Below are 15613 nucleotides of genomic sequence, written 5' to 3'. Positions count from 1 at the left end.
AGTCGGAGTCACGACACCACGCTGCTCGCCTCGGCTGTCGCTCATCAATCTGAACTCAAATTACTGCATCTTCCCCCTGACACTGACAAATCGGGACGTGTGCCTGTGTCTGTGTGTGTATGCACTTTTCGTAGACACACACACACACACGTGCACAATCCGAAACAACTACCACTATCCTAAAGATCCAAAAAAGGATGAATGAGTGTGTTGTTTTTTCTCTTTATATGGCCCAGGAAAATGAGAAAAGAACGAAGGTGCTGTTTATCTGCTCCCATGAAATAGGGCAATGACAACGCAGCGTGTTCAACAAACTACCTAACACAAAACAGGGGAAACGGGGGAAGAGTGTCACCTCAGAGACCTCTCTCTTTAATCATGCCCTATTTCTTTCTCTATTTCCGTCTCTCTCACTCTCTCTCTATCTCTCTCTCTCTCTCTTTTGCTCTGACGCTCACTATATATATATATATATATTTGTTCATTCTTTTCCTTTCCATTTCTCTCACTTCCCCCAGCTCCACACATGCATACACCCCACCCTCCCTCCCTTCTCTCTTATCAGTGACAGGCTGAAAACCGAAGTGAGATAAGGGAAAGCCAATACAAGGTGTGGTGGTCGAACACCGAGGCAGATTAGTCATTGACACGTCTGTCCGTTAACAATGGCAGACGTGCGGCTCAAACCGGTAAACGGGAGGAGAAACAATGAGATGAATTTCTCCTCATAATGCATCACGGGCCCCACATCATTAACGCCGAGATCCCGGCGAGTGCGGTCCGTCCCCCGAGGCGTGGCGGGACAGATTACTAAAGTGGAGCTGCTACTGCTTACCTTAATCAGCTCCTGTCAGTCACTAAGAGAGACGCACATGCACATATTCACACAAATAAATACGGACTCAAATACATAAGCTTCTTCACTCCTTGTCTTTAAAGGGAAAGCCTGCTATGTTTGTGCGTGCCAACAGATTTGTGTATATCTATTTGAGCCCGACCAATATGGATTTTGGTGGGAAAATGCTGATATCGAGTTTGGGGAGTAAAACATTTCTATGTTTTAGAAAATAAACATTACATATTTTAAAAAGTTGTGGGTGATTCCCTAAGATGTTATAAACCCTTAAGAGAAATAAATGTAATCAAGGCTTGATATATTACAGTTTAACCATAAACCATATATTTAAATTATGAATAAAAACAAAAATACAACCTCTTTAGAAATTGAATTGAGATTTTTCATATTGGTAGATATTAGCAAACATAAACTACACTAATATGTCCGTGAAAGGCTCATATTGGCCAATCAATACTTTTCTTTTTCTAAACAGGATAGGATGATGAAGATGTACCTCTTTCTACAAATTGCAACAATACTGGGAACTAACTATTATACCTCAGGCCAAATTTGTTTTGAAGACAAGAAATTGTACAATCTGTTATTGACATAAGGTTTTGTTAAATCTGTACTAATTAAAAACATTAAAAGTGTTTTGGTATCATAGTTTTTTAATTTAACAGGCTGTTGGGTAAATGTTGTGCTGTGCTGCAACTGGTAATTGCACAAACTTCAAACTGTGTGTTCACTTAGTTGGTAAAGTCTCATCTGTGGTCAATAGCGTTGCCGTCTCAGTGTCCTCATTGGGGATGATTTGGTTTCAGAGATATTAATAATTGCAGCTATTCTGTCAGCTAAAGATAACATAAAAGTTCTCTGATACCCTTTTCAGTGTGCTGCAATTTGTCATGCTATTTTAGATTCACAGTTCTTATAGGTGTAACAGAGTTCACAGCATTAGTGCCTGTCATGCCTGTTTTGCCCTCTTTGGAAATGTCACGTGCGAAATGTTTAGCTGATCTTCATTTAGCTCATCATCAGCGTCTGCTGACTTCTTTTTGTTGTTCTTGCTTATTGTATTCCTACAAGCAACCATTTAGGGTATATAAGGGTAATCAAATTAATGTCTTTTGATAAATAAGGACGCAGTACCACAGGAAATCGAAGGGGGCAGTCTAGCCAATGTTCAAGCGAGACGGTCATTGGACACAAGGACACAATTTCCAACTTTGTGAGTTGGTAAGAAACTACAGGCACAGGGACTAATTCTCACTTATGCCTTTTTTGTTAACACGTACATTATCCCAACCTCCTTCACTGCAGACACATACGTTGTTGTCAAAGACTGATGACTCAGCATGTGGTCCCCTCTAGTGGATGTAATGCCTACCATCATGCCAACATGAAGGAAGCATGTGGGCAGTGGCGTTTACATCATTTGAAACAGACTTCTCTTTTTGTACTTGAGGCAGCATGTTCGAGCCTTCAGTAGACACGGTCCCATTGCACATTATTAGCACATGTTCCTTTACGTCAATCTGTTGACACATGTTACACAGGAATGATTGAATGAGTATTTGGAGATGAGCCTGTTTATATACAACTAGATGTAGAACAGATGATGATTTTTTTATTGTTCACCTCTCTCAGGCATCTGTGTGTGTCTACCTTGTAGAAGCAGCTCGTAAACCCAGATTTTGTTGTGTGCATTCTTTGATAAATACAGCTCCCTGGACTTCAGTGGCCTCTCTTTCCCAAGAGCCCACCAGAGACAAACACTACAAGTGTCTTCTAGTCAGCCACCTGCCACTTTAAATGGTGCTTCAATCAAGTGAATGGCCATGAGTCCTCCACTCCCTTAAAATGTTGCCATTTAGAATTATTGCTGCCGTTAAGAGAGTGAAGACAAGAGAAGAGAATGATGCTGTTCAAAGCCTTTGTCTTCAAACCAGCTAACAAACACATTATATTATTCTATATTTACATTATATGTAAGAGCATGGAGGACAATAAAACCCCTTTGTACTGCAACACTGACGACTTTGTCCCTTAGTTCCACACCAAGTTGTCCTTTTTCTCGTCCCCAGCTCCCACTGGCTCAATTAACTATTGATCAGATTTGTGGAACCGAATGTAAATAATTAACAAAAGTGAAGATAGCATCTTCAGCTCTGCAAAACAACTTCAATACAGAGGCCTCTGTGTCTCTGATCAATAGGGCGTGGATGGTGAGCACAGCAGCAGCCGCTTTGAGGACCTCTGCAAGGTGGCCCGCCGCAACGGAGAAAATCACATTTTTATCAGACATCGCAGCTGTGTCAGCAAAAAACATCAAGACCACAGTAGCAATCGGGCAGTGGCTGTTTTATTGTAGATACTACAGACGGGAAAACTATCTCCCTTTGACATTTAGGCGCAATCTAATTAATTCTTTGACGTGGCATACTAGTAGGTAAATGAACAGTTAAATTGTTGTTGAAGAACAGGGATGTAATTGGACTTTTTAACTCAGACGCTCCACTGAGAAAGAGGTTTACCGATGAAACTCAGCAATCCTATTACCAGCTCATAGGGAAGTGATGGCCTGGTTGTGTCCAACAAAGCCCAGGTAAGAAAAGCTGTAAGATGTAAAGAGAGAAATGCACAAAGCTCCTTGGGAAAGGACTGTCTGGAAGAATTAAAAGAGGTTCTCTAGGTAGCCCGATTTGAATATGAATACCTTCCACGATCCACATCAAGGGCACTGAAGGGGGGGCACCTCAACCTCCAACGGTTTCCACCAGACGTAATCGTGTGTCTGCATATTTGTGCGTGTGTGTGTGTGTGTGTGTGCGGAGGAGCACAACTGATCACTCTGCGTAGCCATCAGCCACCGCATTATTCCAAGGTACTTTGTACAGTGCATTAATCACTGAAACCCTTGAGCGCTTCCACGGATCCAAATATTCCGACCTTGAGGTTACAAGAAAGACATTAGTCCTGATCCATTCAAAGTATTGGAGACAGGGAGGGGAGCCGAGGGAGGGGACAGAAAAGCTTTCAAGGTAATGAAATCCTGCCATAATTTAAAGGAAAAGACTTGTGGGGACAAGTCTGAGCCTGAGTAAGAAAAAATAAAAAAGATTAAATTGGATTTCCTTTTCTTTTTTTCATTTTCTTCTTTATTTTAAATTAGGCTTAAGTGCAAGTGTGTGGGGGGTAGTTTTTCTTTCTCTCTTTTTTCCTCCAACAAAAGCATGATAACAGCATTAACGTCCAGAATGAATCAAATCATTTCCAAACCAATTAACCTTTGACAGAATGGATGAGTGGACAGGAATGAGAATGGCGTGCAGGGGAGGAGAGAGGAAGGTGGAGGAGAGTGGGCAGCAGCCTGCAGGAAAAAGGGGGTGCAGTGGAGCCTCCCGGGTTGCAGATATCACAATGAGAGTCAGACCCACTTATGCATGATGCAGCTCGTACAAATCTCCTATAAAGTCGGGCACCAGGAGGTAAGCTGGCCACAGGATGCAGGGAACAGAAGATGCTGAGGAGACACCGCCCACTCAATCTCACCTCCTTCGTCCTCTCGGTGTCTTTCCTGTCCAGCATGACTGATAATAAAAGCAGTCTGCAGTTAACCCCACTTATTGTCTTTGCTGGCTCACTCGCTCCCTCCATTTCTATTCCTCCCTCATTGGCTCGCACACAGCTGCAGCTGGTCCATTAAGTTAATTAAAGGCTCCATTTTGAGCTGGAGCCCGCCAGCGAATACGAGTGCCAATCAATAGATCTCTGGCTTATTTTGCGCGAGGGAGGGGCGACAGCATTGGTGTTGCATTCAGGGACTTGATTTGTGGCCTCGGCGGACGAGCCATGTCCCTCTCTGTCTTGTCCTCTGTCTCTGTCTAATTTGGTAGCCACCCTGCCCCTTCCACGATCCCCTTCCCCTCTCTTTGTCGTGATGTCATCTATCACTTGACTCTCCCTCCTCTTTACCCCAAGCCAACCACAGCTTTATTCCCACTTGCCTACCAGGAGTCAGGGAGTCTCTACGAGAGGGAGGGAGCATTTGTCTCAGTCCCCTCCTGCACAGGGGAGCCCGGTGTGCAGGGGGCTGCAGCTGGTGTTGGAGGCTGGGGTGGGCTGTAGTGGAGATGAGATCAACAGGGTGTCCATGGGGGACGATGTGAGCTTGGGGATGAAGAGAGTACATAACAGCGGGATGGGGGGAAAGGGTCTCACGATAACAGATCACAGCACAGAGTGAGAAACTCATTCTGCATTTGTCAATAGAAGTGTCAATATAAGCTGTGACACGTTATATTGAAGAGAGATGATCAGGAGAAGTGGTCAGTTGCCTGTCACAGCAACGTGTGATCGCTTCACAGGAAATTATGGCCAATGCCGGTAATTGGGATCATAAAATAAATGTAAATTAATATGACTGTAACTCTATCGAGCCCCTTTAGGAGTTAGGTGACTTTCTTCCTTACTCTTCCACAGAACTAAAGAGGTAGACAGTTTTGGAATGATTCACACTGTAAGCCTTCTTCAGCAATAAAAGCTTCTGCAGTTATCCCCATTTTCTCCAAAAATCCATTTTTGCAACCGTCTCATACAACAGCAAGAGTGGTGGGCCCACGGGCTAAACAACCATCATCAGTTTCATGTAGAGTTCGGTCTGCTATGAATAATGGCTGAGGGCAGCAGGCGGTGCAGCAGCTCCAGATCTGCAGACAAGCTCTCTCTGCTGGATGCCTGCGTTCCAACAGTCCCTCCACTCCTGCAGTCACACCAGCAGCATGGCCGTGGTGCAACTCATCAGGCTTTCTCCCAGCAGTCATTCGACAATTCTCTCCCTCCGGGGAGGCAGCATGTACAGGCCTTGATGGTTAGCCAGTGTTGTCTGTAGAATGCCTTTTTCCCTCCACCTCCTTTTCTCTCCTCCTAGTCTTTCTCGTTCTCATCTCTCATTTTCGGCGGACGACCCGGTGCTTTTTCACCTCTCTAATCTAAACCCCTTCTCTCCCTCCTCTCGCTCCTCTCAGGGAAAGCCCACGGGGGCTTGTTCATATTCTCTCCTCTTATTGTGTTTCATATTTTTCCTTATGACACAGAACTATCCCCCCGGAGTATCCAGCTTTCAGCCAGGGAGCTGGAGAAAACGCATGGTTAACCCCATTTTATTCTGTCTATTCAAAGGTTCCCTGACAAAACTCTAGTGCTCACAAGAGATAAGGAATCATTCACAGGAGGAGAAGAGAAGGTATGTATGCATTCAACAGATGTAGAAGAGAAGGTCATTGTCTGCAGGAGTGTGGCATTCGAAAAGAGCCGTGCATTTCTGAGCAATATGTTGCACCATATTTTGCAGCTTGCAAAACAATGGAGGAGCTCACTCACCGAGGCATTTCAATGAAAGGGCTGTTGAGAAAGTGTCATGCTGTTGTACTTCTCCCTGTTTATTGTACCGTAGCTCTAAAATAATGTTTTAGAGATACTGGGTTATTTTAAGCTTTCCCTATTTTTCAATAGAACCTAAGGAGAGACTATTAGCATTGTGTTACAGTAAGCTTTTATCAATCACACAGTGCGTCAATTATGTTATAGTAATTTAGATACGAGACGATAATGCAGCCCTTATTGTATCATAAAGATTCGCCATACTCCTGGGCCATTTGCATACTGCATGACAATTTGCTGTTAGTTAAATGACAAATCTGTGAGGAGCCTCGCACTCAGCTCTGAAGGGACTCCAAAGCAAAAATGATGTAGCCGTGCATGTAATATAGCTGTCAAAAGAAGGGGTTATCAACCATAAGGTGTGACACAGAAAAAAGGAAATGGTTAGATGCGGGGGGAGAGAAAAATAAGGCTCATCTTCATTTCTGCTTCTGCAATGACCTCATCTCTCTTCACCCCACTCTCTCCGCTCTTGCTCAGTTTAATTCTCGATCGCTCTATCTTTCATTTTCTATGAATCAAGCGCACACTCCCACTGTGTTCCTCAAGCACATGTGCTCCCTCAGCCTCGGTCACCGTAACCACCTCATTTCTCCAGCCCTCCCTCCCTCCTCTCCAACTCTCACTCTGCGCGTAATTCAATCATCCCAAGGAGATGGATATCCGTCCCCTAGGATCGCTTACGCTCTCCATTTCCTAAAGCGCTTGATCAGATTAATTGATTTGCACCCCCTCCCCATCTTTGCTCCCCCATGCCGACTGAGGCTGGGGGTGGTGGCGGAGGGTGAAGCCGAAATCATGTTTGCATTGATATTTTTATGAAATGGCTTTTTCCTCCTGCCCCCAGACAGACCCCGTAAAAGGACAAGGGGGAATAGATAAAGTACATGAGCCAGGGGCGGGGGGGGGGGGGGGGGGGGGGGGTGTAAGCCTGCAGAAACAGACAGGCAGGATTATAAAGGAGGACAGAACAACGACCTGGAGCATACAGGACACAGAGCTGAACAGCAGATCAGGGACAAGATAAAAGCAGATAGGCGATCAATGGAATAAAATAAACAAGGCTGCTTAGCCAGTGTATAGTACATGTGAGGGCATGTGTGTGTGGGTGTGTGTGTGTATGTGTGTGTGTGTCTGGATACCATGATGCCTGGCTGGAAGCCTGCAGAGCACAGCGGAGGGTAGAGATGGGAGAGTCTAACCAAGCCCCACAGGGAATGCAGGAAGACCTCAACTCATCCATTATAAGTGAGAGCCAAGCGGCTGCCATGTCTCCTGATTGCTGAGTCCCTGAGGACCTCTCTCTCTCTCTCCCTCCCCCGTCTCTCTTTCTCCAACTTTCTCTGTCCCACTCTCCCCCCCCCCTCCCTCTCTCCTCTCTCTCTCTCTCTCTCTCTCTCTCTCTCTCTCTCTCTCTCTCTCTCTCTCTCTCTCTCTCTCTCTCTCTCTCTCTTTGGCACTGGGGTTCATTGTAGATTTCAGTTGTGTTCCAGGCCTTTGGCTTTTACTTTGTGGCAGAGGCCAAATACTCACACAAACATTTGTACACCCTTGCACACAGACACGTGCAAACACACAAACACACAAATACACGTAGAGGATAGGAACTAACTCGTCTCCCTCTCTCTCTTATCTGTCTGCCGCACATGTTCCCCACACATGTAAAGCTTTTACCTGAGCGAGCCATTACAGCTGAGGCTTTTACCTCTGGAGAGCCAAATTACCTTTCAGATACAACCTTCCCTTTTTCAACTTGCCCTTGACATTTAGTTCACTTGCATTTCACCCGAACATACAGACCCAAACACCCGCTATTAAACCTCTCGCAAACACACTCACATACTCTCTAAGTTGTTTGTCCACAGGCCCATAATTCTTTATCGGTGAGACCCCATACATTTTGTAAATGATCTACTTATTCTATAATATCTTCTATCAGGGTGTTTCCTGACTGGAAACTAGGCAGGGTACAGCCCGGGCACAGCGCCACCAGCCTGGGGCAGACACCCAGGGAGCCACCCACAGCTCCACTAAGTCCACTTCCAGTGGTTTGTTTTTGGGTCTCTTCAAACATGTTTCTTACATGTTGGGAGCATTAAACATTTTTTTTTCCAGTAATTAAAAGTAATAGTAATTTCCTGCTCCTCTCTGTGTCTCCATCATTTGTGCTGGGCACTGCGTCTCCATACATTGTCTAAGTTTACAAATGTCGAGTTTACACATGGGTCTGATGACACTGGTTTTGTGTTTGTCTTTGGCGCTATTACGGGACAAAAATGACAATCCTGTCTGTGATCAAACAACTCAAACACACAACTTGAAGCTCACTAGAAATGTGATTTCATAAGAAAGGAAGAGAATAAATCATAATATTCTATTTTATTCTATTTCAAAATAAAATAAAACCACAACATGCAATATTTTGGATTTGATGTATTAAAACTGTTAACTGTTAAATGATCTGGTTAACACCTTCTGAGAATCCACCACGTACTTTGCAAGTTGTGTTCAAGCCAACTCTCAGCGTGAAATGGTGTTGACTTTTATTTACTGAGGAAATGTTAAAGAAAGCATTTAGCAGGCCAAGGAGACAGACTGACATTTTTCAGGAGTTTGTTGGTGTAACGGTTCCATTGAGTGTGTTATTAATAAAGGTGTCTATCACAGCTGCTTACCAGAGTGTCTTTTCTCTGTCAAAAGCCAATTTACAAGTGTATTCAACAAAATCAGCTGAAAAACACCATATTGTTGTTTTTTTAAAATAGGGGTTGACGGTATAAACAGTAGCCTACAGAAAGTACACAGAATTCATCTTGTTGTGTGGATTTTGACACTACATTGTTTACCAGTGAAACACCCTGGAAGATTTTAACTGGCAATGACGTAACTACACCAGAGAGAGGCAGCAACGCATGAAACCATGTCTCATCTGTCAGAATGAAGACGAAGATTTGCTTCGTCATTGTCATCAGCCTGCATCAGAGCTTCGTCTGGAAAATATGCAAACCCACGCTGCTTTGTTGAGAAATGAAGAAACGGCTGAAAAAGACCCGCACAATGAAAAGGAGGGGGGAAGAAAAGACCTGTGTAATTTCCATTCCGTGCACATTGTTAAACAAGCATAAGACGATAATCTGCAAATCATGTCCGACGACAGACTACAACATAATATATACTGTTACTGTCAGATACATTTTAGGATATACCACCCAGCCCTCCTCCAGTGCTCTCAGTGCACTGTGTGTGTGTTCAGGATTCTTAGCAGAGACGGTACAAATATGACATATCCGTTACAACATCCAATAGTGATGCAAAGTCTCATCAGAGGTGTGACCGACGTAACACTAAAAGAAAATCTTGCCGTTACTATTGTATGACAGGGGACATGTTAAAAACATGCAGCACAGGATGAATCCAGTTCACAGACAGCCTGCTGCTGCTGCTCCCTGCTGCTCGGAGGGGGAGTGACCATGTCAGTGGAAAGAGGCAGAGAGGAGCTACGTGCACCTGCAACGAGGAGGTGCTGATATTGATTGGACAGACTTGTTTGGTTGAATATTCAGCCTGTTTGTCTATTTCATGGTCAATTTGAGAGGTGAGTTGCATCGGCTGTTTGCTGCCGCACAGAGGTAAACATGGGCACACAGCATCTTTGTAGGAGGGAAGCCGAACCCCCTGACCCGAACACACACAAGCACTCATCCATGCGGTCGGACAAACTGCACATGCATCACATACACACATGTGGGCACACAAATACGCTGTATGCTTGAGTACTCAGCCCACAAAATAAATCAACACACCATTTATTTTTCTTTCAGAGAGAAACCCTCTCTCTCGCTCTCTCTCTCTCCTTCTTACCCTCCCCAGACTTTGTATTTGCCAGGGGCCTGAGCTCTCAGACTGGGATTGATCCTGAGCTGCCGTCTTGAACCATGTGCCCTGAGGGCAGCTCAGTGCAAACACGCAGCAACCCCTCTCCACTTACTCCAATCATGGTTACACTCTCTGTTACATTACACCAACATATACAACTGCACCACAGAGGAGTGAACAGAGTGCAGAGCATCTCTACCTGGGTAGTTTTGAACAAATGATGAGGAAGAATACATTTCAGAAAAAGGGCCAAAAAGGAACAAATAAATATGTAGCTCATTAATTAATGCTTCACAGAAAACACTCCAGAATACTCTTTCGAAATCTTAAGAGCCACAGCTGACTTGAGCAATAAACTCTTCTTTTGCCAAGCATTTTAAAATTGACTAGAGTGTGTGTATGAGTATTGGGGGGAAATCAATAAGCACAACAGCCACACTGGATATGACAGCAACAATTTCATACACCAGATCCTGTTTGCTGAGTGCTTTTTTCCATGGGCAGAGCACAAAGGAAATCCATTATTTTCTTGCAAACGCAAAAGATTCATTTGAACATTTTACATAAATAATTCATACAAAGAGAGATGCCTTTCCAGTGTTTTCACCTGGAGACAGACAGCTAACTACCGAGGAGCGCGCTCACCCATCCAGCCTTCCCTCTCTCTTTGAAGTCGGAAAAAGGTAGGAAAGAGGCATAATTTGTTTTATTCATTTATCATTGCTTACTATGAATAAATGTCATTAAGGCGGTTGCTGCACAGTGGGTGTGAAGTTATGGAATAGCTGGCAGCACAGTTGGGGCTGAAATAAAGCAATAGAGTGATCAGAACAATGCGTCCTTCCCACATACACTGTGGCAGTCAGGGGCCTAATGGTTTCTGTGCAGGCTTGTGTGTTGAAATACACACACATGTAACACACACTAGGTTGCCCCAAACACTTCAGCCACTGACATAGGAAAACACTTCCAAAATCAAAATGCTTTGTGTTTTTATTCATAATTATTAATATTGTTCTTCCAAAATATGCCATGAAATAATAAATACTAATCCAACGATGCCCACAATGCATCAGACAAGCACATTTACTTTTAATGATACTGGTACAGTAACAAGTGAACAAAAGGCTAACAAGTTTTAGCATTGCTATAAGATGTGAAAAAAGTCGAACATCTGGAATAATTTATGAAGATGGCTCCCAAAAAGTCAACTGCAACAGGAAAGTTGCAAATCTGGAAAATTGTACATATGCAGGTGGCACAAACCATCGGCATTCTTTATCACCACCAGGCAAATCCGGCCCTTAGAATAGCAATCCACCAAGGTCCAAACACACCTGGCTATTAAAGGTACTGGGAAATGGCACTCTGAGTGGTTTATTGTTGCATGTTTTGCCATAAACACAACCATGATTAATTATAAGGAATAACTCTCTTAAACCATGTGTCTGACAGAGCAACATTCTGGACACGTTGTGAATGCACTTGCGTCCTGATCTCAGAACATGTGCTTAAAGTGTCAGAATAGATCCCCCTGGCAGCAAATAATTGACAACAGTATTGACAAACGGGACAATCTTGTCAATACCATGTTTAAACAGTCCTTGGTTAATCCCTACCAAAGTGCAGCGCCCCTACCTTCCATGCAATGTGGTTTCCTTTGGCGTCATGCTCCAGTGCCATTGGAAACTCTCCGCGCTCATAGAACTTGCGAAAGGTGGTAGGTTTGGACGGGCGTTCCCGAAAAGCCCCGGCGGCCGGAGGACCCTCCACCTGGTCAGAAACAAGAGGGCAAATCAGAATGGTGAAAAAATTGTGAAACAAACAGAATTAGAAATACACGGCGAGTAAGAGAGTTGTCCTATGAAATCAGAATTGACTTTGTTTTCGCCCGCAAGAATAGAATCACTCCCACCGCCTTTTCTTAAAAGTAATTCAGGGAGACACATGTGCCTGCTTCTCTGCTCCTCTCAGGAAGGCAAAACACAGATAGTGCGCGCTTGTGTGTGCATGTGTGTGTGTGTGTGTGTGTGTGTGTGTGTGTGTGGATTGGCCCTGTAGCCAGAGGCACTGCCTGAGGCATTGTTAGGATCATCTTTTCTCTGCCACCATGTTGGATATGTGCTATTACTGTGCCACGGAAAAGCCAATGGGACTTCTAAAACATCAGCCACAGTGTCTCCTACTACTGTTGTCGGGGTCATTGAAGGCACAATCCATACAAAAGGTGTGAGTAAATACAGCACAGTGGAGTGGCAAAGAGAGGAAGGGAAGATTTTATTCTTCTTTAATATCATCTACAGGACAAACAAACTGGTGCTACTAATCAATCATATCAAATGCTACAAACAGAGGCCCCTGATAGAGCCAATCACCCGAAAATACAGAGAATCGCTCATTATCAAGCATAAAAATGACTAGTGTCTCAGTGCAGACCCTGTGCTTGGATTGTCCAAGAGGGGGCTACTCATGCTCTGGAGGAATTTGGATTGATTTGATTGAGAACGTTACAGCTTTGCAAACAGCATGTTCTAGTGGATAAATGACAGAATGTTGGAGGCAATCGTTTCCCTGTCCGTGTCCCTCGTGTGGATCCCCCGCCATCTGGGTTGCACTGCTACATGACTGGCAGATGTGTTGCTGTCATTAATCCTCAGATTACCGCCCACTGAGAAGCAGCATTTTTGCCACAGCAGCCCGCAGGCAGAGCAAAGTGGGACTTGGACGTGTTATCTTTGGCAGGACTCCCTAAGATTGGTGGGCAACTTGAGAGAGAAGTGGTTTTAGTCTATTACCGTGATTATTTCTAGCCAACGGTTGTTTCGATTTTCACGTTACATCATTTACTAGTGTTGCCTGTTTGTTGCATAATTCAAGAACTAAATAGAAAAGCTTGGAATGACAAATGCAGCTTGGTAAAAGTGCCACAGAGGAATGATGTAACATGGATCAGAGTTTAAGTTGCATGCGTGAGGTGGCACAGCTACATGGTGCCGGCCCATCTCGACTCAGGAGGAAACAGAAGAGGGGGGAAACTATGATGAGGTGCCCTGTGCGAGTGTCTCTGAGCCCTCACTGCATTTAAACAGCATTAAGGCACCATGGGATTGTAGCGCAGTCATTTCAAATGAATTCATTTGGAGCACTTGTTTACCATGCCAGGGAATTCTGAATGATATTATGCTGAATTAAATAGGCATAGGTTTGTATACCTGCAGGAGAAAGACTATGCAAACAAAAACAGTCTGTGACTAACGATGCATGAGAAACACTGAAAAATGGCACTTTGTGTTATCGCTCACTGTGCTTGCAGCATAAAGGAAATCCTTCACAACAAATAATACAGATATGCCTCGTCTTTTGAGTCCAGTCTTTCATTTAATCTACAATGGTGTGTCTTATCATCAACAATAAATTAAAAAAAATGCTGTAATCCTGTGAGATTGCTCCTATTTGTATTAGGTTTCAATCACTTAGTCAATTATTGCTTGAACTGTTTAACCTATCATCATTGTGAACCGTTTCATGTTAGATTGCCTCATTAGAATTGTTTTTCCGTCACATCCAGAGCAAAGGACACAGAAAGTTAATATGAGAATGCAATTCCTTCGGTTGTTTCATTTAGACGCAGCGTAAATCACTGTAATCTGTTTGTCTTCTCGCTTTTCTCTGTCCGTCTTTGTTCATTTCCTTCACTGCGGGAGTTGTTTTGCCGACCTCGCAGTGGAAAGAGGAAGCTGTAAAGCTTGCAAGATCAGTGCTGCTCCAGCCTGCAGGAGTGACAAAGCCCTCATATCCAGGTAGCTCCGACGGCGGTTGAGCCACGCTGCACACAGAGGCTAAAAATAGCTCCGACTGGGCAGCTAGGAGAGAATGAACGCAGACTGCATTGACTGGCTGAGCAGCTTTTATGGTCAGGAATGATGACGCTGCAGTCAATTCCACGGCCTGTGTTCATGGCTGAGGTGTTGCATGCTTCACAGCCATTTCCCCTTTTTTTTTCTCGTGTTATGATCACTTGCACACCGACGGCCAGTGAGATACACTGACATGCAAGCTCAATGGCATATTTCCTTGTGGCTCAGCTCACCTTAGCAAAAGCCAAACACAAAAGCCCTTTCGTCTGCCGCTGATGTGAGAAGCCGTGTGCCATTCCAATGAGCGCCCTCCTCTCGTTTAGCCATTCATGACATTCGGGGGGAGAGCTTGCATGCTGAGAGAAAAACCGCTATCACTGAATCCCAAAGCAATAGCTAAACTCACTTAGCAAGATGCAGATTTAGTTTTTATTTGTTTTCATCTGTTTTGTTCCCTTCTGAGGAGCAAAATAAACTTATGAAGAGGACACGACAAGCATTATAAGAAACACATCAAGTCCATTTCCTGAGAAACAACGTTCCTAATATCAGTTTTGTATGAGTGAGCAGGGATTTCTGTTTAGCTAGTGACAGCAAATGCTGCTGATTATGTTGTACTACTAGCCGGCGTCATCTCTTCATGTTTAGCTCTGAATGTATCCCAAACAAATTTGAATAATTGAATGCTTCTCCCTTCTTACCATGCTCTTCATGCATTTGTGGGTCCGTTGGTACATGAAAAGGTAAGGACTACCCCGTGCAGCTCAGCATATTCCAAAATGCATCCCTTTTCTCAAACACTAACACAGACAGTGAAAAAGACAGACAAAAGGAGCCTGTAACATAGACTTATAAGAGTAGATAGCAACCCTCTTCTAGGTAGAGGCCATAAAGTGAGCCGGTGAGGCGACAGACTACAGAGCAGAGATAGAGGTGGTGTAAGGCAATAAAGGGAGGAAGTGTCTATTTTGTGAGCCCCTGGTGTACACATCAGGGAGTCATAACAAGGCAGTAGTGGTCAGATGAGCTCCAGGCTGTCATTTCTCTCCTTCGCCTTCACTCTGCCTACAGATCTGTTTCCTCTCTAATGCTGTTGTCCACCCCGACTAGCTCCACAGCAGGGCTGGCGCTGCAAGACCCACAGAGGCAATAACACACAAACATGCTCTCTAGCACGGACACAATCACTCACATACTGCACATGCTGAGCTCCCCATGGGTGAGCCCCTGCAGAGGTGATTGAACACCGGCAGGGTCTCATGCTCCTGTCATTTATAAAGGCGTCGCCCTGAGAAACAGAGATGCTCCCTCTAACCTTATTAGTATGGCAATTCCATGGCTCTTCTGCTTGATGTCGACACACAGAGTGGGTGGGGCAGTCGAAAGGCACGCGGGGAAAAAAATGGAAAGAAATGAATTAAGAGAGAGGCTGAAGTGGGATAAAGGTGGAGGATGTGATAGGCCAGACAGAAAAAGAGAGACGAAGAGGGAGACAGGGCCACAAGAGGTGTGGCTCATCAATTCTAAGGGTGTGTTCACTGTGGCAAGGCAGCTGCAGCATGGAGGTGATCCATCACCGCGCCTGGGCCTCCAGCTC

The 15613-nt window shown here is 44.4% G+C and overlaps 1 protein-coding gene across 1 annotated transcript in view; it reads right to left on the bottom strand.

The window, feature by feature from the left end:
- pacrg (PARK2 co-regulated) overlaps positions 1–15613 on the bottom strand; it is a 129174-nt gene that overhangs the window by 99199 nt on the left and 14362 nt on the right. Inside the window, exon 2 of the mRNA XM_062397773.1 lies at positions 11798–11932. Within this exon, the coding sequence (XP_062253757.1) occupies positions 11798–11932 (135 nt within the window). The remainder of the gene's footprint in view (positions 1–11797; positions 11933–15613) is intronic.

This window comes from Platichthys flesus, chromosome 10 (assembly GCF_949316205.1).
Source record: "Platichthys flesus chromosome 10, fPlaFle2.1, whole genome shotgun sequence".
Lineage (NCBI taxonomy): Eukaryota > Metazoa > Chordata > Actinopteri > Pleuronectiformes > Pleuronectidae > Platichthys > Platichthys flesus.
This window is presented reverse-complemented; position numbering and strand designations above follow the sequence as displayed.